Below are 24,484 nucleotides of genomic sequence, written 5' to 3'. Positions count from 1 at the left end.
CAAAATCTTGCATATATTTTAAAGAAGTTCACATCATAATGTACAGAGGTATTTTCTTTGGTAGGAAAATTTCAAAATAAACCACTGTAAAACTAAACTTTCAACTTATTCAGGACAGACAGACAGACTAAATAATAAAGGCACATACCGGTTAACAAAACTGTCCCTTAACTTGTGGGGGATGACTTAAAATAGGACCTTAATCTACAATAATATGGAATAAAGCACTCACTGGTAGTTCATTAAGGCCTACAGGTCGCCTGAATGGTTCTGAATCTTCACATCGTAACATGGTTTCCAGTAACTGACGACATTGAGCTTTCCAGGCATTAGGGTCAGTGATTCCAGTTTTCTTTCTTTTCTTAGTTTCTGGCAACTCATCATCAGACTAAAATTCATTCAAATTGAAGCAATTTTTTTATTTTGGCAAAAAAATATCGCCATATCTAATCCACCTTAGAAAAGGTTACAAATCTGTTGTTTGCATCAGAACAAATTTTTGGAGTCGATGTTAGTTGCAAAGCAAGTGTCTGATCCATTTGTTTTTCGGAACAATAAAATATGTAAATACTATCCGAACAATATCCAGTGAGACTAACATACTTTTTACGTATATTTAATCACTGATCACAAAGTCAGTAATCCAATATTAAAATCCATATTTGTGTGCAGCTGATGAAATCTAATCAGTTAATGACTCTTTTTATTAAAAGATGGTTAGTTTTAAAGTATAAATATTTCACTTTATAGAACAGCCTCTATCAACTGATTACATCTAGGTTCTGAATTTCATTTTCCATCATTTTAACCTAAATTAAAATCAAAATTCTTCCAGTATTTATCTGTCAAAAGTTTGAGCTCTTACGTAATTTTATGAATGAAGTACTAACCCTCTTTCTTTTTCTGGTGTCTGCTGTATCCTCAGTGTCGGAATCAGAATCAGACGTACCCCAGTTAAATTCCATTCCATGTGTTAAGTTACTGACTATTGACATTGGATCACAACAATCAGTATCACTGAAATAGATTTTAACATGGTAAAGTTATAAAAACAAGACCAATGCGTGTACTGTGTCAGGACCTGTGCACTGCATACTGTGGATTCATTTATTTTTATGGATTGAGAAAAACTTCCATTTTCCTTGATATTAAATTTTGTGGTGTTAGTAAAGTCTTTTGTTACCCTGAAATAATTGCCTTGATATAAGACCTTAAGGTGGCTCAGGCTGATTTGAAGTTTCTATCAGAAAAAAACATATTTTTTTTTTATTCTATTCTTTACAGAAAGTAAATCGAATTTGTCGAAAAAAAGGGGGTCAAGGACCATTTTAGCTCAAAATTTTACTTTTAAACAGGTAAAAGGGACCATTTTTCAATGAAATGATAGGGAAAATAGAGGTGTTTACATATTTTTATCGGAATATCAAAAAAACATTCTATGACACTTGGTCCAAAACTGTAATATAAAAAGCTGAAATATAGCTTCAAAGAATGAGTAAATAAAAAGCATAGGTCACCAACAATGGAAAAACAATATTTTGCCTTATAAAACCTACATTTTGATGGGAAATTGGCTAAATTGGGTGAAATGTCATTTTGAGCCTTCCATAGATACATATAATAACGATAATATATTTTTCGTGAAATAACTACAATGATTAAACATTTCTAATCAATCAAAATATTTAAAAAAAAATAAAATTGAATTTATGACACATGCTTTTCATGTGCATTGTAATTCATGTGTGAAATAATGCGTAGTCAAATAGTCTCTATCCACCTTAACTGTACATACATACCCCATTGGTTTACCCTCATGTTTAAGGACAGATAGCACTTAAAATTATTGTGATCAGCTCTATATGATTTTCCACTTATAGGAGTTTAAATGTCCCTCTACTATCTTTGGCCTCTACTTTTGGAATCTTAACATAAAAAGTTACAAATTCGGGGAACAATTTGATTTAATAAAGATTTTTTATTTTCAGCAAAATCTTGAAATATATGGACAAACTGATAAGACAGCTCATAAAATAAATGTGTACCAACCAGCAAACAATATGCATCACAAACAACTGTATTCTATTTGATTGTACTTACTTTATAAATCTAAGTAAAGCTTCTGTTAAAATTTTAGCACTTTTAACAATAGGAGTACCAGCTTCATTAAAAGTAACAGCATTAGTCTCTATGTAACGCACATCAAACTGGAGGGCATTGACTCTCCTGAAACACAAATTAGAACTGTCAACTCATGAGTGTTGCAAAAATGGGTACCATCATGTATAAAAAAAAAATTAAGTACCTATTGCTTCATATCAGGTGCTGTTAAATATGTGTTTTGGCATTCATGTATATTCTATATACATGATATACCTATTGCTTCATTTTTTTCAGAAAATATATGAATGTTCTTGATATGATATTAAATTTGTTATTTATGAAAGAAAGGAGTAGGTTCAATAAGACCCCTTTTTGGCCCCCAAAAAAAGCAGTTTTACAAAATTGTTAAAATGTAAACTTTTAGATATTTATTGTACAGTAGAATGGTCCAGCTACATAAATATGGGCTGTTTTTGACAATGCAATGCACATATATCAGGTAATAGCACCATTAAATCAGGCTAAATTAAAGAAATCTTCACAATTCTAGCATTTTTGTTAAATTTTAGGCGGTTTTCGTGTGAAACGAAAGTGGCCACATTCGTGTTCATCCTTAATATTAAAATGTAAGTTGTATTTTATGATAAGACATAACATATATAAAGATTGAGGATGAACATGGATGCGGCCACTTTCATTTTTGACGAAAACCATCTGAAAAGTGACATTTTTTGGCATATTTGGTAGATTTTTCATTTATGAGCTTGAATCGGGTCGTTTTTAATGACAAAATCAGTTGAAATCTTCTTATTGATTCAAATGAAATAGACAATTTTAAAAGTGTTTAGAAAGTGGTCAAAATCCTTCGTAAGATGAACCTGAAATTTGAGGCCAAAATCGGTCCTTACCTGACCTACTCCTTTGTTTATTCTTTTTTTTCTCCATATTATATATCATAGATATAGTACATCTAAAAATGTAGTAAGGAATATGATATGATAATTCCTCTTCTTCCTTTTTCACTCTTTCTATCGATTACTTATTATCTTTTCAAATTTTTGGTTTTAGTACTCTTTATAAAATGTCAAATATTTCCAACTTTAATGTAATGTAATCATAATATTTCACTTGTTACAGAAATACTACCTACTGAGAATGAGACAGATAAAAGAATAGACACCCCAAGTCACTATTAGATATTTGATTTTCTTTGTTTTAATGCCACTTTTAGGCTATTTTTGGGCAGTCAGTTTTTATTGGTTGAGGAAGTCGGAGTGCCAGTAGAAAACCACTGACCTTCGATAAGAAAACTGACAATCCTAGTTAATTAAGCTTGAATCGGGTCGTTTTTAATGACAAAATCAGTTGAAATCTTCTTATTGATTCAAATGAAATAGACAATTTTAAAAGTGTTTAGAAAGTGGTCAAAATCCTTCGTAAGATGAACCTGAAATTTGAGGCCAAAATCGGTCCTTACCTGACCTACTCCTTTGTTTATTCTTTTTTTTCTCCATATTATATATCATAGATATAGTACATCTAAAAATGTAGTAAGGAATATGATATGATAATTCCTCTTCTTCCTTTTTCACTCTTTCTATCGATTACTTATTATCTTTTCAAATTTTTGGTTTTAGTACTCTTTATAAAATGTCAAATATTTCCAACTTTAATGTAATGTAATCATAATATTTCACTTGTTACAGAAATACTACCTACTGAGAATGAGACAGATAAAAGAATAGACACCCCAAGTCACTATTAGATATTTGATTTTCTTTGTTTTAATGCCACTTTTAGGCTATTTTTGGGCAGTCAGTTTTTATTGGTTGAGGAAGTCGGAGTGCCAGTAGAAAACCACTGACCTTCGATAAGAAAACTGACAATCCTAGTTAATTAAGCTTGAATCGGGTCGTTTTTAATGACAAAATCAGTTGAAATCTTCTTATTGATTCAAATGAAATAGACAATTTTAAAAGTGTTTAGAAAGTGGTCAAAATCCTTCGTAAGATGAACCTGAAATTTGAGGCCAAAATCGGTCCTTACCTGACCTACTCCTTTGTTTATTCTTTTTTTTCTCCATATTATATATCATAGATATAGTACATCTAAAAATGTAGTAAGGAATATGATATGATAATTCCTCTTCTTCCTTTTTCACTCTTTCTATCGATTACTTATTATCTTTTCAAATTTTTGGTTTTAGTACTCTTTATAAAATGTCAAATATTTCCAACTTTAATGTAATGTAATCATAATATTTCACTTGTTACAGAAATACTACCTACTGAGAATGAGACAGATAAAAGAATAGACACCCCAAGTCACTATTAGATATTTGATTTTCTTTGTTTTAATGCCACTTTTAGGCTATTTTTGGGCAGTCAGTTTTTATTGGTTGAGGAAGTCGGAGTGCCAGTAGAAAACCACTGACCTTCGATAAGAAAACTGACAATCCTAGTTAATTAAGATTGGAGTCAAGTGTGAACCCACGAGCACAGTTTGAACTTATAATTGACTGGCTAGTTATTACAGTAGTAACTACTTAGACCATTCAGCCAGGGAGTCACTAGTCACTATAAAAAAAGTCTCACACAAACACTATATAGCTAGGAGAAATGACACTCATGGTAGATAACATGGAGAATAATTACCTATAAAATCTATTTTCTAATCTAGATTTGATTGTAGTTAAATCCATAGGATATTCAATAATTATTCCATAGATGGGGAACACATTTAGATCAACAGGGGTTAAGAAGGGTTCTGCCACAGAGTGTTCCATTATCATTTCCATTCCTCGTATAATTCTGTCACATTCCTGGTCTCTACTGCATGATGGCCATTCTCCAGCAGACGGTGTGTACATGAGAGATATAATTTCATCCTGAGTAACAGGAACTCCCCCACCTGGGTCCTCAGGCATACCTGGAATATAGAAAATATCATAGAAATATAGAAATGACATTTTTGTAGTCTTCAAGCATACCGGGAAAAAAAGATTCTTTCATAAGAAAACTTTTTCCAAGTCTGCAGACATTATAACTTTTTGTTTTAGTAAATATCTGAAATTTCCTTCAGACACATTTTTCAAGTTGGTATCGTAGTAAGTTTGTTGTTTATATAAAAGTTTAAATTTTGTATCAAAGTTTGAATTCTTGCATCAAAATTTTGATGAATGTTTAAAAGTTTAGAAGTTGACAAGGTGTTAATGTTTTAATTGATTGAATGTAAAAGTTAAGATTATAGAGAGTATTTTTCAAAGTTTTTCTTTCAAGTTGTTTTTACGCTACACACAATTTCTGTAAACCTCCTTATATAGAAAAAAACATTTTATCTGCAATCCAGTGTTGTTCCAAAAGTGGATGTCTGAAATATTTGTTTATCCTTTATTGTTGACAACATATATCAGGCTGATAGTTTTCTCTTTTAAATTGTTTCACATTTCGTCATGTCAGCCTTTTATAGCTGATTTTAAGATATGGGTTTTGCTCATTGTTAAAGGCAATACTGTGATAAAAAATTGTTTACATCATGGTCCATTGTTCTATGGTAAATAGCTGTTTTACTGACAATTATATCCAACTAGCTCCTAACTTTTATATTATATAAATTCATTAGAATCAGCAATTTTATTTAGCCAATTTTTTGTTTTTTTTAGTCTTCTTTTATTCCATTTATTCAAAATGATTATCTCGGTCTGAAAAAATATATTAATAATTATTTTTTTATTCTAAATGCACTGTGCATTAATCTCGCAAAAAGTTAAAATTATGCATTTTACTGACAAACAGCAAGCAATAGATATACAGGTTACTGTAGCATCCAAACTGACTACATGAAATAAGCTTGTACAACACAAAATTGTGTGAATGGGTGTCCTCAACATTCTCCTATAAACATGATAAAATTTATCAAAAAAAAAAGAAAATTATGATATTCTTGCAAGAAGCTGTAGACCCCAAAAATATTGTTATAACTTTAAAGTTTTTAGTTAATTATTGGTATGCAAAGCTATGATTCCATAGTAATTTAACCAGAAAATCTTTAATATGTACATGTTCTGAATAAAAATATCTAACTTCAAATACCTCATTTTCATAAATGTACCACCATTTAAATAAAGAAATATGAGCAAAAATCTATAAAATATAATATCATGCAACTGAATCCAAGAAAAAATTTCATATAAAGGGATTATATTAATTAGTGTAAACAGAAAAACAAATTTTAAAATGTATAATGCTTCTCTACATAAATTCATAAACTTCCATATTTTAACTACTTGGGAATTTTGTCTTTTAAACTGCAACTGTAAAATGAAACTTACCTAAAATTTGTTATTTTTGTGTGCATTATTTTACTGGCTTAAATTTGTGACAATGAAATAACAAATCAATATACTTAATAGTTGCTTAATTCAATCATTGTTTTATATATAGTAAGATAAAAATTTATAAAAAGCAATGTTTTGCAACCAAATAAACAAACAAATATAAAGTATCATAAATAAATGAACAAACAGAAAATTTGACTCAAAAGTGTACAAAGTACAATGCATATATACCCACTAGATGTCTTTTAGTTTTTATTATAATTGGGAAACAGTCTTATTAATGTAAACCCTCATTTCTTTTAATTTAACCATATCATATGGCAGGAGCAGATGATGGTGGAAGTTTTTGATGAACTTGAAATTTGGAAATTAGTATGGCGTTCATTATCACTGAACTAGTATATATTTGTTTAAGGGCCAGCTGAAGGACGCCTCTGGGGGCGGGAATTTCTCACTACATTGAAGACCTGTTCGTGACCTTCTGCTGTTGTTTTTTAAATGGTCGGGTTGTTGTCTCTTTGACACATTCCCCATTTCCATTCTCAATTTTATTGACTAGCTAAACAGGTCTCTCACCGTTCGCAAAAGGAGCAGTGGGTTCAACTCTTTTATTTTTTGACAATGCTCGTAAATATTACTGTCAAAGGTAAAAGTTCTCTCTGGCTATATACACCAATGAAAACTTGTCAGTACAAAAAAGCCAAGAACACTGAAAGTGGCATTAAACACCAATTATTAATCTTTTTATTGATATATTACTTTAAGCCCATTAACATATATTCTTCAAATTGATACACTTTATATTAAAGTATAATCTGAAGACTATAATCAATTCAACAGTTTTGTGATATGGGACTTAAACAGGTTGGGCTCAAGTCATGAAACATGGGGTGGTCCCAAGTTTGTGGGATAAACACGTTTTTCTGGGGTCGAAAAACCCCACAAAACTGGGGTAAAAAACTTCGTTCATTGTTTACACATAAACTGTGAAAAAGCGCACCATGTCAGCTGTTGCGGTAATTTTGATCCAACATGAACTTTTGTTTAAGTTAAGTTGTTTGCCATTGCTATATGTATTCTTGTGCGTAAGTGTCTGGATAAATGGGCTTCATAACCGGAAGTGTAAAAATCATGTCATTTATCAATAATATCATATCATTTCTTTACTTTCTTGACAAATTGTCTTTCTCACTAACTTTGTCGACTACCATTACTCCATCTTGAACAACAATGCATGTGCAGTATGAAACAAAGCTTTCTATTGGTTGATTAATCTTTTGACTTTTGTTAAATTCTATGGAGGGCATAATTAACAAAACAATACCAAAAACTGTATTTCATTTTGTATCGGAGATGCTGAAATGATCTCCCTTTGCAAGAATAAGGAATGACTCAAAATGAACTATATTACTGTGTATGAACAGAATAATTTAATGAAGATGTAAATGAAACTATCTTATGATGATCTAAAATATAGTTTCCAACTTACTATATATTTTTTAGAATACTTTGCTATTCTTATGGAAGAATTATACCTTTTGAGTGAACTTGTTAAAATAGACATATAAAAGAAATACAAGACATAGCTTAAAACCGACCATACAAGGGCTTTTATGTCGGACAAATTTGCTAGAAACTTGTGTTTGTGGTTTATATACAATAAACTACATGCTGTCAAATCCTATTATAAGGATATAAAAACATAATTATAAAAGTGGAATGATAGATTATATAAGAATAAAAAACTTGTTAATAACTATATTCGAAGATTAGACACAACTCAATGTTTTTATTTATCTTTATATTATAAACTTTAGATATTATCATTACTTATTTTGTAGTTTCTTCAAATGGGGGTGACTGGCAATATCGCCCTTGCATGGTCGATAACAAGCATTCTGTTATATTTCTATTATAGCTCTATTTTAACAAGTTCATTTAAAAGGTATAATTCTTCCATAAGAATAGCAAAGTATTCTAAAAAATATATAGTAAGTTGGAAACTATATTTTAGATCATCATAAGATAGTTTCATTTCATCTTCATTTAATTATTCTGTTCATACACAGTAATATAGTTCATTTTGAGTCATTCCTTATTCTTGCAAAGGGAGATCATTTCAGCATCTCCGATACAAAATGAAATACAGTTTTTGGTATTGTTTTGTTAATTATGCCCTCCATAGAATTTAACAAAAGTCAAAAGATTAATCAACCAATAGAAAGCTTTGTTTCATACTGCACATGCATTGTTGTTCAAGATGGAGTAATGGTAGTCGACAAAGTTAGTGAGAAAGACAATTTGTCTAGAAAGTAAAGAAATGATATGATATTATTGATAAATGACATGATTTTTACACTTCCGGTTATGAAGCCCATTTATCCAGACACTTACGCACAGAATACATATAGCAATGGCAAACAACTTAACGTAAACAAAAGTTCATGTTGGATCAAAATTACCGCAACAGCTGACATGGTGTGCTTTTTCACAGTTTATGTGTAAACTATGAACGAAGTTTTTTACCCCAGTTTTGTGGGTTTTTTCGACCCCAGAAAAACGTGTTTATCCCACAAACTTGGGACCACCCCATGTTTCATGACTTGAGCCCAACCTGTTAAAATACAGTCGCCCTAACTTCTACTCTGCTAGAGTAGAACCTATGCTGAGGTCTTTTCTGTCTTGCTGAGCAGAAAATACTTCATAGCCATGTCTGATCAGGGTTTACAAAGATCAATCTGACTTTGCTGGAAATCTCCTACTTAAGAAAATTTGTAAAGAGTCTGCATGTAATCTACTTGAAAATAAAATGTCTTACTCCTATCTATCATGCCCTCTTTTTCTGGGGCAAAAGTGAAATCAGATCATCCAATCAGTTTAAAATAGAATTCTTGATAATATTATAACCTTGAGTAAACTTGAAAAAAATAACAAGAAGTAACTAGCGAACTCTATGAAGTAACTAGCGAACTCTATAAAGTAACTGTCAACATTTTGCAATATGTAATTTCTGGCAAAAAAATAGCTCTTACTATTAAGGACGAACTTTAATAAGTGAAATTAAAAAAAATCAAGAATTTTAAATTGGTATTGTAATTCAGAAGAGCATTAGTTACTAAACAAAACTTTTATCTTATATTTGCATTGGTAATAAAGAAAATCTAGAATCTACTTAAATTTTGGTAAATGACATTTTTTGAGATAATGAAGTTATACATGAAAATAAAAATGGGTATTACGAGGCAAAATAATTTCCCTGTATAATAAAGGAAAAAATCTGAGGAGTCCTAACATCTGACACAAATTACTAAAACCTCACTTAAGTACACCCTTAAAGAGGCAAGCTTACCGATTCTTAAATCATATTCCAATAAGTTAATCTTTAACAAATGATTTTTATTCAAAAATTGATAAGCCAAGTGAAACTAAATCTTGACAATTCACCGATTCTTGCATTTTATACCTTTTAATTTAAAAAAAAATGTATTCTCTTTATAGTGTATGAGACTACATCTATTCTTGCCAGCAAGACAGTGAGATAAGCATGCTATCTTACCCCTATGTCCAGGTCTGCCAGCTTAAAGGAAGAAAATCTCTATTATACTTTTTATTGGATTTTGCTGACCATTACATTGAACAAAAGACAAAAAAAAATGTATATATACCCTTTTTATTACAAATATTTATCAGGTCTTCTTGTTAATTTGGGTTGTTTTTATTTTACTCCAATAAAATTCCAATAAAATTCAGATTTTAAAAATACAACTGTACAAAAATGTTAATAAGATGTTCTTCATATATTAAACCTACGAATAAAAAAAAATTTAAATCTGAAAAAAATCATAAAATTGTCTATTAAAAGTTAACATTCATGTTCCATTTTTTTTTTTTTTATCAAAACCTGATAAATGCACTAGTTAGATAAATTTGATTCAATTATACTAAAAATTCAAACATTTTTGTAAAGTTTTTATTATTTTGAAAACTGGGACAGATGAAATTTGAAAAAAAAATAAAAAAATACTGGATTTAAAAATTTGGATAGAATTTTAGTATGCAGCATTTTATGCATCACAATAATTATACTTGCAATTTATGTCAGTTGTAACACAATCGTAAAAAAATAAATTCACACAATAATTTCTCAATTTACAATAATTTTGTCTCCAAAGGCATAGATCTATTTTTTAAACCATCATATATACTTACTGCAATCAGCTATTGGTTCCATGTCCCATGGGCTTATCTTTTCTGTTTCTCCATTATCCCAACTAAAAATGAAATTGTACTGCTGCATTATGATGAAAATATGATCGTTAAAGACCATCTTCAATCTGATGTCTAAAAAAAGTAATTATGCTAGTTCTGAAAAAGGTTACTTCACTTTAATTTGAAAGGAATGAGACATAGGCATTATCTAAGTTGCAAAAATTTTATGACAGATATTGAAATATAAAACAGGTTAATCATTATTCACTCATGTTTTATATAGATTAGACTGTTGGTTTTCCCTGTTTGAAAGGTTTTACACTGGTCATTTTTGGGGCCCTTTATAGCTTACTGTTCTGTGTGAGTCAAGGCTCCGTGTTGAAAACCCTACTATGACATATGATGGTTTTTATTTTACAAATTGTGACTTGGATGGAGAGTTGTCTCATTGGCACTCATACCACATCTTCTTATATCTATATAAGGAAATTTCTTACAAATGTACACAGTGACTTACTGAACAAGAAAACATTGGAACATGCTGTCTGGGTGTTCTTCTTGGAATGGAAACTGCTCCTTTATAGAACCCATCCACCAGGCATCATCAATCATAGACCTAAATCTGTCACCTGTTTGTTAATCAAAAATTAATAATAAAATAGTCATTCTAATGCCATATTTTTCATAACACTCATTTTGATTGGATAATGTAACCAAGTTGCATGGCATCAATTAGGGATTGCTGGCATTAGTTAGCAAATGATGCTATGAAAAGGTATGTGCAAGCCAACACCATGTATGACAGATTTTAAATGTATATTATGACGTTGTTTTCTGTCAGTTTTGTTTGAATGGAGATAACAATATTGTATTTTAAGCTACAATGGCATCAATAGTGCTTTAAAGCTTGCAAAAAACTCTATTATGACAACATTGTTGATTGGGGAAAAATTCTGTTTTCCTAGATACTAACTCGATTATGTGATATTTCCCAAAGCTTGCAATAAAACCTAGAAAAAGTGTGTACTTCTTAAGCATTAAAAATTGCGCTTCACCTATCCACATGAATATGAAATCCACAAAAATTGGTAAACCAAGAATAATAATGAATCCGAAAGTAACATTACCTGTTTTCCACTTTCTCTGCATGGCAATATCATAGTTCTGTCTGAGAACTAGGAAATCTATCACATCAGGCATATCATGATATCTGTAAACATATATATAAGTATATTTATACTAGTTAGTCTTAGGAAAGGTTCAGTTTACCAGTTTGAATTGAAAAGATTGAAGCTACAGCTTTTAAAAATTGATAGTTTTTCTTGGTGTTTGTTTCTCCACACTTTAGTATATTGTGTAGATTTGTTCCTTGCTGTTTATTTAATCAATCTAAAAAACGAATTTTATCATGGTGTTGAGAGCCATCCTTCGACCTGTGCTTTTAGATTGTTCCCTTAGTTTATTTTCTTGTTGTATTTTATATACTGTTGATTCACTATAATTCGAGGAAAACCAATTTTCATGAAATTTGTAGAGACCGCTGAACCATGAATTTAAATGTCCAACAAATTTTCAATTTTCAATAACATTGTATGCAGACTTAGGCAAAACAACAAAATCAAATATCCACATCAATACAAGTTTTCCTGAATCAAGGAAAATTGGTACCCACAAAAAATAAATCAATCTGCAGTAGTATATTTTAACTAATTTGATTGGTTTAAGGATAGTCACATTTTAAACTATATTTTTAAAGGTAGATAGAATTAGAGGCTCTCAAGAGCCTGTATCGCTCACCTGACTCTATTTGAGTTTTTGAAATCATATAAAAAAAGATAAAATTTGGCTACAAAGTAACAACACTTGGTCAGCACCTCATAAGAAACATTCATGCTATGTTTGGTTTCATTCCATTCAGTGGTTCTCTAAAAGAAGACATTTGTATGTATTTCCCATAGGGTCCTATGTTAAACTAAGTCCCCTGCTGGCGGCCATCTTGGATAATGGATCGGCTACAAAGTAACAACACTTGGTCAGCACCTCATAAGGAACATTCATCCCATGTTTGGTTTCATTCCATTCAGTGGTTTTCTAAAAGAAGTCATTTGTATGCATTTCCCATAGGGTCCTATGTTAAACTAAGTCCCCCACTGGCGGCCATCTTGGATGATGGATCGGCTACAAAGTAACAACACTTGGTCAGCACCTCAAAAGGAACATTCATGCCATGTGTAGTTTCATTCCATTCAGTGGTTCTCTAAAAGAAGTCATTTGTATGCATTTCCCATAGGGTCCTTCGAGCCAGGTGAGCTAAAAATGCATATTGACCGGCAAAAAGCATAATCCACGGTTATTTTTAAAAATCAGAAAACCAATATACTTAATGACGTATTCTCAACATCCAATCAAATGCTTATCTATTTTACTTCCACTACAATCACAACAAGCAGACGTTAAAGATAAATGTCTACAAAAGGAAGATTTGCAACCCTCGAGGATGAAGACAGGGAAAATCTGTTGGAAAACATTGATTCAAAAAACACTAAAAGTCAAGCAAACATAGCTATTAATGGTTTCCAGGAATATTTAACAGAGAAAAGTCTTCCCCTCAACTTTGAGTCTTACAATAAAATGGGAAGATGTATAAAAAGACAACCATGCAGTCTTATCGCCAAGGCTTCCAAAGGCACTTATCTAAAACAAGTAATATTGACATTCTCATTTGATTGTCAATGAGGCAACTCTCCACAAGAGACCAAATGACACAGACATTAACAACTAAGCATAGAAGTATAAGAAATTTTTCTTAATGACTTTTTTATGGGCTTTATGTTTTTCGGTTTAAGTCTCTGTTCGTCCATCCTTTAATTTCATCTGTCTAACTGATCCATTTCAGGTTAAAGTTTTTGGTTAAAGTTTTTGTCAAAGGAAGTTTTTAATGTAGTTGAAATCCAATCAACTTCAAACTTAGTACACATGTTCTGTATGATATGTTCTTTCTAATTTAATGCCAAATTAGAGTACTTTTGACCCCAATTTTACGGTACACTGAACATAGAAAATCATGTGTGACTGGTGCATACGTATACTATGAACACATTCTTGTTTTTAATTTAGGATATAACTTCCTGTGTGTCAAAGAACTTACTTGATTGAGATTGAGCCTCCTGTTGGTTTCCCTGTTGCTGGATCAATAAATGCCAGCTTCAAACAGACCATTCTAGGTGGACGGACTTCATATTTTATTCCAACAACTCTCATTAATTCTTGCTCCTAAATAAAATTTGAAATATATTGAATTATTTTAATGATGAGGCAATAGTATTCTTTGCTTTTAATCATTCAGTATACTTATTTGAAGAAAGATAGTTTAATATGTTGTTTAGGATAAAATTGTGTACAAAAAATGTAAAATTTAGTGATCAATTTGCGCTTCTTTCAAATTACAACTTTAAAATGTTATAATAATTTGAATTCTTTATGAATGAGTTTAATTTATGACAATTAGTTTTAATATACCTACCCTAATACTAGGCATTTTATGCCATGGTAGGTTTTTATTTGGATCAATCTTGTATGCATTTTTTCTGACTACTGCTTGTAGGTAAAGGTCATGACCTTGTCTAAAGTACATAACTCCATCTCCCATCTGAGGTACATAAGGGGTTTTACGAGGCTTTGTATCAGTTAACCATTCTGATGGACGGAATTCTTCTGGCAATTCTTGTATACCTCCCATTTTTTTAACAATTTTTTGCCTCCTCTGAAAAATAATTCCAAAATAAGTGTGAAGAATATAGAATATTTTATTTTAACTGTAGCATGCTCATAACCAAGGGAAGGGAGATAACTCAGTGGTCATTTGCAAATAGTTGTATATATTTATTATCAAATTAATTTTTGCAATACATGTAGACTGAGAAAGTTTATTATTTTTTTATTATGGTTCCTAATATTAATTTTTTGATTATGGTTCCTAATTTTAAAATCAAGGAAAATACACCCCGACTATAAAAAGGAACAAAAAACAAACAAACTGTTTTTACATTTTATAGACTTTTTATAAAATAAAATACACCCAGTCTATACCTTTAAGATTACTCTTTTTTTTAAAACAAAAAAAGACAAAACACAATTGGAGTTAAAAAAAGAAGAACTGAAAAGGCAGTTCTGTCTGATGTCTATTTTGCCTTGCCTTTGAAAAAACACCAAGAGCCATGGTTTTTTGTCTTAAATACATACTATTGTTTTCTTGGTGGGCTTAGGTTCTTTCTTCTTTGGTACAGGTTTTTTCCTCTGAGGACGAGGAACTTTGGCCTGGAATGTTGAGTCCCTATTTGAGTCCCTATCTTCATCCTTAGCCACATCATGTAAGTAATCGCTATCTATATCTTCTGTCTCAGAGGAACTGACTTTTCTTTGTTTACGTTTCCGCTGAGATGTCCTCTTTGGTGGTTGTAAATTGTTACCCGTGTCTCCCATCCAATCAGAATATTCACTTGATTCACTGTAAACAAATTGTAAAACTCTACACCAAAACCAATGTATTAAAAAAGACTTTCAAGTAAGTCATCAATAGGTACTGATTATCAGGTTATCTGCATGTTGATATCGTGAAATATCAGCTGCGAGACATAATATGAAGCTTTTTGTCGAGTGAGCGTAGCGAACGAGATGAAAAAGCCTTCATATAATGTCAAGCAGCTGATATTTTACAATATCAATATGCAGATAATCTGGTAATCGATTTATCGTGCTATATTTGCGTGTTTCAGAAGTGTTTTCTTTGTTTCACCAGCACACAAAAGATGACTTGATAAGTTCGGGTCAAAGTTATCAACGTCGGTTCAAACATTATGACGTCGCTGATATGTCCGGGTCAAAGTTATTAAGGCCGGTTAACGTATTTGACGACACAAAGACATGATACGGAATAATATTAAGAGCTGAACAGAGTGATATAGACAGTGGGACGACCGATAATAATCAATATCTGATGTTGAACCAAATTGTGCAGGTGTCTTGCATATCTAATAATTGCTTCGCCAAGCCCAGGTGTATATGATTGCAGAGGTCCAACCCTGAACAGTTGGGGCAAAAATGGATACAATATTCCCACTTGATACAGGTTTGAATTTGGATTGTAATTTAATATTTGACACATAATAGGTTTGTGACAAATAATAACTGTAGTCAAAGAACTTGAATTGGTTACGCAATTGGAATTGATACATTTTTTTTCTTTTGTGCCTTACTTAGCTTATTCTTTGAAAACTGATGTGAAACCAATATATGACTGTCAAGCTGCTACCGAAATATGAAGTCTGTCTGTTCTGTAGCACTTGAGAAGTGTGTGACAAATTATTTATTGGACTCCTAGATTGATGAAACTATTTAAAGGTGAATACCGAAATAATGTTTTTTTTTATAATCTTCAAAGTTTTTTAATTTGTAATTTAAAAAGAAACAAAAGCGTTTATTCTTGTGGTGGCAGTTATAGTCCAAATTTTTGTTTAAATTTGATTTGGCACTAAAATGCTTGATTAAGTATCTTACCCATCACTGCTGCTGTTCCATGGATCTGATCCTGATCCATCTTCTTCCTATCAAATAAAATATGTTTGTACTCATGTTAATGACTGAATTGGGAAAAAATTCTTGCTTGACGATTAATATTTAAAGATCTACATATCTGTTATGAATTTAGAGTGTGGGTTCAGCATTAGATAGCACTCTTATCTATTATTTTTGTTCAAATAAAAACACAATATTGTGTGAAAGTCTATGAGACAGCAATACATCAATTATTATAGAAACATGCTTTTGCTATCTTATGTTGAACCTACACTCTAAATTTCAATTCAATGTCAAGCTTTAACAAATAACAGTCATTTTTTCAATTGCATTAAAGGAATGTATCAAAATGTTGTTGAACTTAAAAGATTGCAAAAATGTGGCCTTTTCACACCATCTCCTTTTATTGCATAACTATATGAACAAAACGATGAGTTAAAGGCTAAGCTGGTACCTCTTCAGTGTCATATAGAGCTCTGGTAACCAGTCTGTTGGTAGCAGTCTGTTCATTCTCCTGTTGTGCTGGACTAGCAGGTTCTTCTGTCACTTTCTTTTTACCCTTTCCTTTCTTTGGTGTACTGGCTGTGCTGGGCTAAAAATTAAATAAATAACTCTATCAAAATGGTATCTTGGAACACATTTAATATATTGTAAACACAATTTCTCATAGCGTAACCATAACAATAACTAATATGTATAGATGGAAATTGCAATTTAAAATAAAATCAAAATGGCTGCAGTTGCCATTAAAACAGAAAAAATGTGATAAATTCCAAACTAAAATGAAATTTCACAGAAACTTGACCTCTCATGCTATATGTGAAAAAAATGTTTAACTTTTTAAGAGTTGTCATTACCATGGAACCTGCACGTTTTTGATGACATTCCCTATTACTTGCAATTGCATTTCTAGTTAGAATTTCTTTTCTATTACATGTACATATAATATAAATTAATATTTGTTATCTGCATATAGGATGTTAAACCACTTTGACGAATGAAACTTTTATTTGATAAAAGAATTCTGTAAACCAACTTAATTTCGTGGATACTTTGTTTCCTATTAAGCCCTTTCTAGTCTGTTTAGGGGCGATTTAGTGTTGTGATTCTCAAATTTACTTGATGTAGACCAATAAGGAAACAAAAAAAATCTTTATATTCGCATTTTTTCTGATAGTGAAAGTTGTGAACATTATATTAGCTAGTTTACAGTAAATGAGATCTTATTACATAAGGCAACGTAGGTTTTTTCTTCCTTTCTTCTAAGAATTTCCTCATTTCTGCTTCTGAGTGGGCTCTTCTTTCTTCTTCATTTTTCCTGTAACATAAATTCATATTTTACATTTATACATGTATTTAACATTAGTAAAACATGTAAAACCCGTATACCCAAATAATAAAATCAAAACAATTTGTTTACTGTTTATTTCCTAATACTCGTAGATTAAGACTTTGGCTTGCTTGCTTGCTTTGTTTGTAATAATTTAATTTTGGATGTAACGTATCTTCTGATTGGCTGACGTTGTTTTGTTTATCAAATCATACACACAATTTTGACATGTGACCATGACGTCATCAACATTTTTTCATGATTTATGCCGGTTTAAAATGGAATTTAGAATCTAATTATAAGAAATGACTAATATTATGTCAATCTATTTGAAATAACATAAAAAATGCAGTTCACACTGTTAAATAACCCGCTAAACACGTTATTCAGTGTGCACCAAATTTTTTATGTTATTTCTTCATAGACAGAAAAACTATTACATTCATTCCTTAATTAATGTTAACTCAAGCTTTGTAATTAAGATTGATATCTGATATAGATTTACTTTTATTCAGGTACTACACCTACTTACATTGTTTGCAAATGACAATCTTAATTATAATGCTTGAGCAAACATTATTACAAAGCAAGCAAGCCAACCAACTCTAAAGCATTAGGAAATTGACTCTTAACCAAGAAACTTCTTATACTTACGACAACAAAGAAGGGTCCAGCTCCCTTACAACTATTCTACGACTCCATGCTGCTATTTCTGACTGTGTAGCCCTCTGTTCTATATTGCTAAGTGATTGTCTTACACCTTCAGTTTCCCCACTCCTTCTAATACCAACTCTTGGCCCAGTGTTCCCGACTGCAAATAACAAATAGTTTGGGTATTTTTCTTCAATGTTCGGCACTTTCATTTTGAGAATGGTAATGATTATACGCTAGCATATAACAGGCACTGCATTGTAGTCCCTCATTTCTGTATTTGTTAAATATTTTAGGTAATTTTTCCATTAATCTTTATATTTAGATACCCTCTAATTCTCTATTGTTAAACTCATTCAAACCCTCCCATAAACTTATCATTTCCCTCTTTAAAATTTTACAAACAATTCAGGAAAACTTGCATTTTCGTGGATATTTGATTTCAGTGATTTTGCCAAAGTCTGCATGCATTTTATAGAAAATTTGTTTTTCATTCTAAATTGGACTTTGTGTCCCAAGGTAACCACGAAATCCACAAAAATTACTTTCTGACAAATATAATTATGAATCCTCAGTATTCTAAAATCTTGAAATCTAATTACCAGAATTTGATCTATTAACTCTAGGTTGTGCCCCTGGAAGAGGGGGTGAAGCCAATGGAGCCCCTCCTTGCCGTATTATCCTACTATCTTGCTGCCTCTGTAATTCTCGTATCATTCTATCTATACTGGCCTGACCAGGTCCACCTGGAGCAAGCCCTGAAGCTCCACCCAGAACATGACCTGAAGTTCCACCCAGAACATGCCCTGCTAGTCCAGCTGGAGCTTGCCCTGGGGGTCCACCTGGAGCTTGCCCTGAAGGTCCACCTACTCCGGGCACTGGTTCTACATCTCCCATAACTTCCTGTTCACCTGAATAAAAGTTAAATTTCAAAACTCAATCCATTACTCCTTATTTGATTCTTCCTTAATTCAGTTATGTAAATTTGTACAATCAATGCTTTTAGAAATAAGATTCTATAAACAAAATAAAATTCAACAATACATTCTTTCTTTTTTTTCTGACAAGTTTTATGGAATCTTTAAATAACTGACCACATGATCAAAATGAAATAACACTAACTTTAGTACAACAGACAACTTTGAAGAAATAATTTTTATACAAATATATATATTTATTGTATAGCAATATAATATTTCCCACAGAAAGTAACCAAAAGTTAGCGTGCAATAAATTCTAATATTGCACTAGTGCAATAAATCTTCAAAATTCATGACGTCATCAATGACAAAATCTTAGTTTAAACCAGTTTTTACTTTCAAATATTATATTACTATACCATAAAAGGGTTATTGCATGAATATTGGGGAATATTGTCCCTTGTAGAACATATATTGCACTCGCAATCTCGTGCAATATAAAATTCTACTCTGGACAATATTCACCAATATTCATGCAATAACCCTATAGTATTCATATATTATCCACACATGTTATAAACCTTCAGAGTTCATGCATCATCAAACCTAACCCAATAGACAACTTTCAAGTTCGATGCATTTCCGTCAAAAACTCTGGTTTAAGTGAACGTCATTTGTGCGTTTAGGGGCGTCGTCACTTCCATTCCAATGTTGAGCGGGTGGTTGGAAAACTATAATTCTATATTGTACGAATTATTCGGCAAATCGAATTCTCAAAATTAACAATCAACACTGCTGTCATTAGGGAATTGTCAGTAAGTACCTACAGAGCAACCATTATTTCTAGTTTATCCTACACAATGACGATCACTAAGATGCTTGATGAACGTAAATAGTGCAGGGATACAGGCGACCCCCTCTAACTGGTGACGGATGAACTTGAAAGTGGTCTATTGGAAAGATATGTAATGATGAAGATTTACCATAGTATAAAATATCTTTGACTTACCACTAAATTTTTCAAATAAGGATATAAGCGTCTTCTACAAAAAAGTAAAATGGTATATACACTTACCTTCTTCATTAACCCCCATCTGAGGAATCAACTGATCGTCCCTGTTGTGTTCCCTCCCTGGGACAAGTTTCTGTAATCTAGGAGGGTAAGGATTACCATCGATATCAACCAGGAAGGGAGGAGGCATCAGATGTGGGGGCTGCTGTGTTTGTTCATCCAGAACATAATTATTTGCATCTCGCATAAGGGGTCTATAGTCTGTATGGAAAAATAACTCTTGAGGAATCTGAAATTACAGTTGCCATGAAAAGTCATTCTTTATAAATTCTGAAATAGCAATAATAGTTAAATTCTATATATCATTTGTTTTACTTCATATATATTCTATTTTAACCTTTCTAATTTTTCTCCAATTTCTTAAAAGTAATTTAAATGGGACAAGATGAAATCAACTTCCACTTCATATTTTTATGGAAGGATAATAATTATCTATTATTTCTCATTTCAAAATGTCTAATGGTAAAATGGCTGTCTTATATTCAAACACTAACCGCACTTATCATCGGGATTAACTTTAACTGTGGGTACCCCTTTCCCATCTCCAGAATACTGTTAGAATTTTAAAGTTACTTAATAAGGTTATCTCCCCTTTAACATATATTTGACAGGAATTCACAGTATTCACATCCTTAGGAAGTGCTTAAAGACTATAAAGTTTCAGCAATATCAGTCTAGCCATTTAGCAGGGTTGGACTGACAAGATACATGGAAAGACAGACAGGATTATTCTGATGTACCCCTAACAATTGTTTTTTTTTTAAATACATGTAGTCTAGCTTGTTTTTGTACCATGGTGGTGCTATGATTAATTGATCCATGTATGTTAGGTCAAAAACAATCAAGCTACCTCCATCCGAAGTTTACAGCTAATTTTTTAATGCATGTTAAGCAAGACTGGCTTACTTGCTTGCTTTGCATATTGTACAATTGTGATTGGGATAACGTCCATTCAAATTTGAATATAATATATAAAAGTTAAGATATGCCTATATATATTGTTTTGAAGATGTCAATGTTAATTACAAAGCTTGAAATAACATTTATACACACAGAGCAAGCAAGCCTACCAAAGTTTTGGTCTACAGGCATTAGGAAATAAGCTGTAAAACATTACCTTTTTATGAATTTCACTGCCACCAAATCCAAAATTTAAAAAATGACCATGAGAATCTGTAGCAGCAAAGCTCAAACCATCAGGACTAAACTTACAATCAAACATAGAACCATGCCCTTGGCCTTCAATCTACAACAAAAAAGTAGTAAAATTTATCTATTGTAGAAAAATGAAGTTGGTTGTTTAAATTGTTACAAAATACCAAAGAAAATCATGTTCCTTAAAATATATTATTTCCCATTTCAAGTTAAAGGATTTATTTTAGATCAGTATAGTCTTTTTGTGTCTTTTTTAGCTATATATATACTGATTTTTAACTAATCATTTACTAATATACTGTGTATTCATTTCAGGTATCAGTCATCCTTATTATTAAAGCTATAAACCTAGGAAGATGTTGACTCTCATTTATGACTGATACTCAACTAACAGCTTAACCACAGTGAATTTACAATGCCAGTTCTACAGTGCCCTATTGACGGCTGTAATTGGAAATCTCAGGACCTGGATGAAGCATTTGCTGCTGCTCTAACCACTGCTCTACAGATTCATGACAGAACCGTCCACCCACCTCTGGCTCAACCGTCAACGCACAAGTTAAAATTAGACCCACCGTCTATAGCCACAGGATGTGATCCAGATCAATGGTCTGCATTCACCAGACAGTGGAAGATGTATAAAACAGGGATGGCGATCACAGACAATGTCTTGCCTACAGCCCTTTTCTACTGCTGTGACACTAATCTGCGTACAGATATTATGCGTGACCTTCAAGGTGATGTTGCTAGTATGCTAGAGACAGATCTTTTAAAAGCAATCAAAAGGCTGGCTGTCAAAGAAGAAAGCACACTAGTCCAACGCATAAAATTGAACAGGATGACTCAATCACCTGGTTAAAATATCAGAACTTTTTTGGCCAGTCTCAGAGGCCAAGCATCACTGTGCCAGTATAAAGCAACGTGTAAAGAATTAGGTTGCAACCATATATTTGACTATAGTGATGAGATAATAAAAGACAATTTAGTAAGAGGTATTGCAGACCCAGAAATTATGTCTGACCTGCTAGGTGACTCCAAGACAGATAGAACATTAGAAGAGACTGTGTCATTTATTGCTCAGAAAGAGCAGGGTAAAGTCACAAGGAGTGCAGTAGGAGATTCAGCTAGTGCTATGAGTGCCACATGTAATACTCAGAAGCGACCGCAAGCAGCTGGAGCCAAATGTTGGGCTTGTGGTGGTCCTGCTCATGGACAGAGGAATGATCGCAAGGCCAGGTCTAGATTCTGTGAAGCTTGGACATTCACATGTTCTAAATGTACAGTCAAAGGTCATTACACCAAATCTTGCAGCAAGTGCACTACCTGTGGCGTATGGGGCCACCGTGATGCATCTTCTAGAATCTGCACTCAAGGTAAGGGCCACAGGAACGTGTCCAATCAAGGGAAATCAACCAAAGATCAAGAACAAGAACAAGTTGGTTATATCTATGAGCAGCTGTGCACTACATCTGAACAGACGAACCAAGTATCACGTCTTGAACATCACATATTTGATGGACACTGGGTGGCTAGACCCTCAAAACCACACCCAATGCTCCTGGTGAACATGACACCCCTACCTGAGGACCATTCATCGTTTGGACATCCCATTCAAGACACGTCTCAGCTTAAGACAATCACTATGTCCATGGTGGCTGATACAGGATGCCAGAGTTCAATCATACCTTTACAATCTGCAAACAGTCTTGGCATAACAGAAAAGGATCTCCTTCCAGTAAAACTTGTGATGCGTGGAGCTATAAAGGAAGACCTCGGTGTAATTGGAGCAGTCGCAGTAAGTGTTACTACAAAAGACACTACTAGCAGTGCCATGTCAACACGTTTATTGTGTTATGTCTCTGATACCATGGAAAGAGCTTTCATTTGCAGAGAAGCACTCATATCTCTGGGAATTATTCACACCAACTTTCCTAATGTATCAACAGTCACATCTCCAAACATTGCTGCATCTATGGAAAGCTCTGAAGATGTAACCTGCTCTTGTCCTAGACGTCGACCTTCACCACCACCTATTCCCACATCTTTACCACCCGGTCTGAAGGCCACAGAGGAACATGTAGAGTCACTAAAGGAGTGGCTTCTTGATTACTATGGTGCTACAACATTTAATGTATGTGAACATCAACCTCTACCACTTATGAATTGTGAGCCTCTTCAACTCCATGTTGATCCTAATGCCACACCTGTAGCTGTCCACAAACCAGCACTTGTTCCTATCCATTGGCAGGATAAAGTTTATGCTGATCTTGAGAGGGATGTTCGCATTGGTGTACTGGAACAAGTAAGTCAAAACACACCTACAACTTGGTGCTCAAGAATGGTTGTAACCAGCAAGGCGGATGGCACTCCAAGGCGGACAGTAGACCTACAACCACAAAATCGACATTCTGTTCGGCAAACACATCATGTCCCAAGTCCTTTTCATCTAGCTGACCGTGTCCCTCAAGGTATGAAAAAAACAGTGACAGACGCTTGGAATGGGTACCACTCAGTGCCTATTCGTGAGGAAGATCGCCATTTCACAACATTCATCACACCATGGGGGCGCTACAGGTACAAGGTTGCTCCACAGGGATTTATGGCCAGCGGTGACGCTTACAATCAACGATTTGATGCTATAATATCAAACTTCAACGACAAGGTAAAATGTGTGGATGACACATGTATGTGGGCGAACTCCATTGAAGCAGCATTTTTTCAGGCATGTGAATGGTTCGACCTGTGTGCTCGTAACGGCATTACATTAAACCCAAAGAAGTTTCAATTTGCTCAAGACACTGTCAATTTTGCAGGACTTACAATCACCCCAACAAACATACGACCAAGTACTAAGTTCCTAGATGCAATTAGCAACTTCCCAACACCAACTGACATTACTGGTGCAAGAGCTTGGTTTGGGCTCATAAACCAAGGAGCATATGCATTTGCAATGGCAAGACAAATGAAACCGTTTCGTGCTCTATTGAAACCATCCACCACATTCTGCTGGACAAATGAATTAGACGAAGTATTTCACAAGTCAAAAGAGATCATTATCCAGGAGATGAAGGAAGGTGTTCGTCTTTTTGACCCTGCTCGTATGACATGCCTAGCTACCGACTGGTCTGTTGACG

The 24,484-nt window shown here is 32.9% G+C and overlaps 1 protein-coding gene across 3 annotated transcripts in view; it reads right to left on the bottom strand.

Moving 5' to 3' along the window:
- The window catches only part of LOC134687328 (PH-interacting protein-like), a 45,262-nt gene that overhangs the window by 7,839 nt on the left and 12,939 nt on the right, over nt 1-24,484 (bottom strand). For 2 of the 3 annotated variants that reach the window (XM_063547536.1, XM_063547538.1), the window contains 18 exons: nt 21,313-21,441; nt 20,199-20,424; nt 18,806-19,114; nt 18,207-18,363; nt 17,453-17,540; nt 16,677-16,814; nt 16,205-16,251; nt 14,891-15,155; nt 14,172-14,411; nt 13,797-13,921; nt 11,776-11,858; nt 11,166-11,277; nt 10,649-10,710; nt 9,996-10,016; nt 4,758-5,031; nt 2,101-2,226; nt 891-1,017; nt 233-388 (listed from right to left, as the gene is read on the bottom strand). In XM_063547536.1, the coding sequence (XP_063403606.1) occupies nt 233-388; nt 891-1,017; nt 2,101-2,226; nt 4,758-5,031; nt 9,996-10,016; nt 10,649-10,710; nt 11,166-11,277; nt 11,776-11,858; nt 13,797-13,921; nt 14,172-14,411; nt 14,891-15,155; nt 16,205-16,251; nt 16,677-16,814; nt 17,453-17,540; nt 18,207-18,363; nt 18,806-19,114; nt 20,199-20,424; nt 21,313-21,441 (2,685 nt within the window). The remainder of the gene's footprint in view (nt 1-232; nt 389-890; nt 1,018-2,100; nt 2,227-4,757; nt 5,032-9,995; nt 10,017-10,648; nt 10,711-11,165; nt 11,278-11,775; nt 11,859-13,796; nt 13,922-14,171; nt 14,412-14,890; nt 15,156-16,204; nt 16,252-16,676; nt 16,815-17,452; nt 17,541-18,206; nt 18,364-18,805; nt 19,115-20,198; nt 20,425-21,312; nt 21,442-24,484) is intronic. The other variant, XM_063547537.1, reaches the window with a different exon arrangement.

This window comes from Mytilus trossulus, chromosome 10 (assembly GCF_036588685.1).
Source record: "Mytilus trossulus isolate FHL-02 chromosome 10, PNRI_Mtr1.1.1.hap1, whole genome shotgun sequence".
Taxonomy (NCBI): Eukaryota; Metazoa; Mollusca; class Bivalvia; order Mytilida; family Mytilidae; genus Mytilus; species Mytilus trossulus.
Note: the sequence above shows the minus strand (reverse complement) of the source record. Positions and strands in the feature narration are given on the sequence as shown.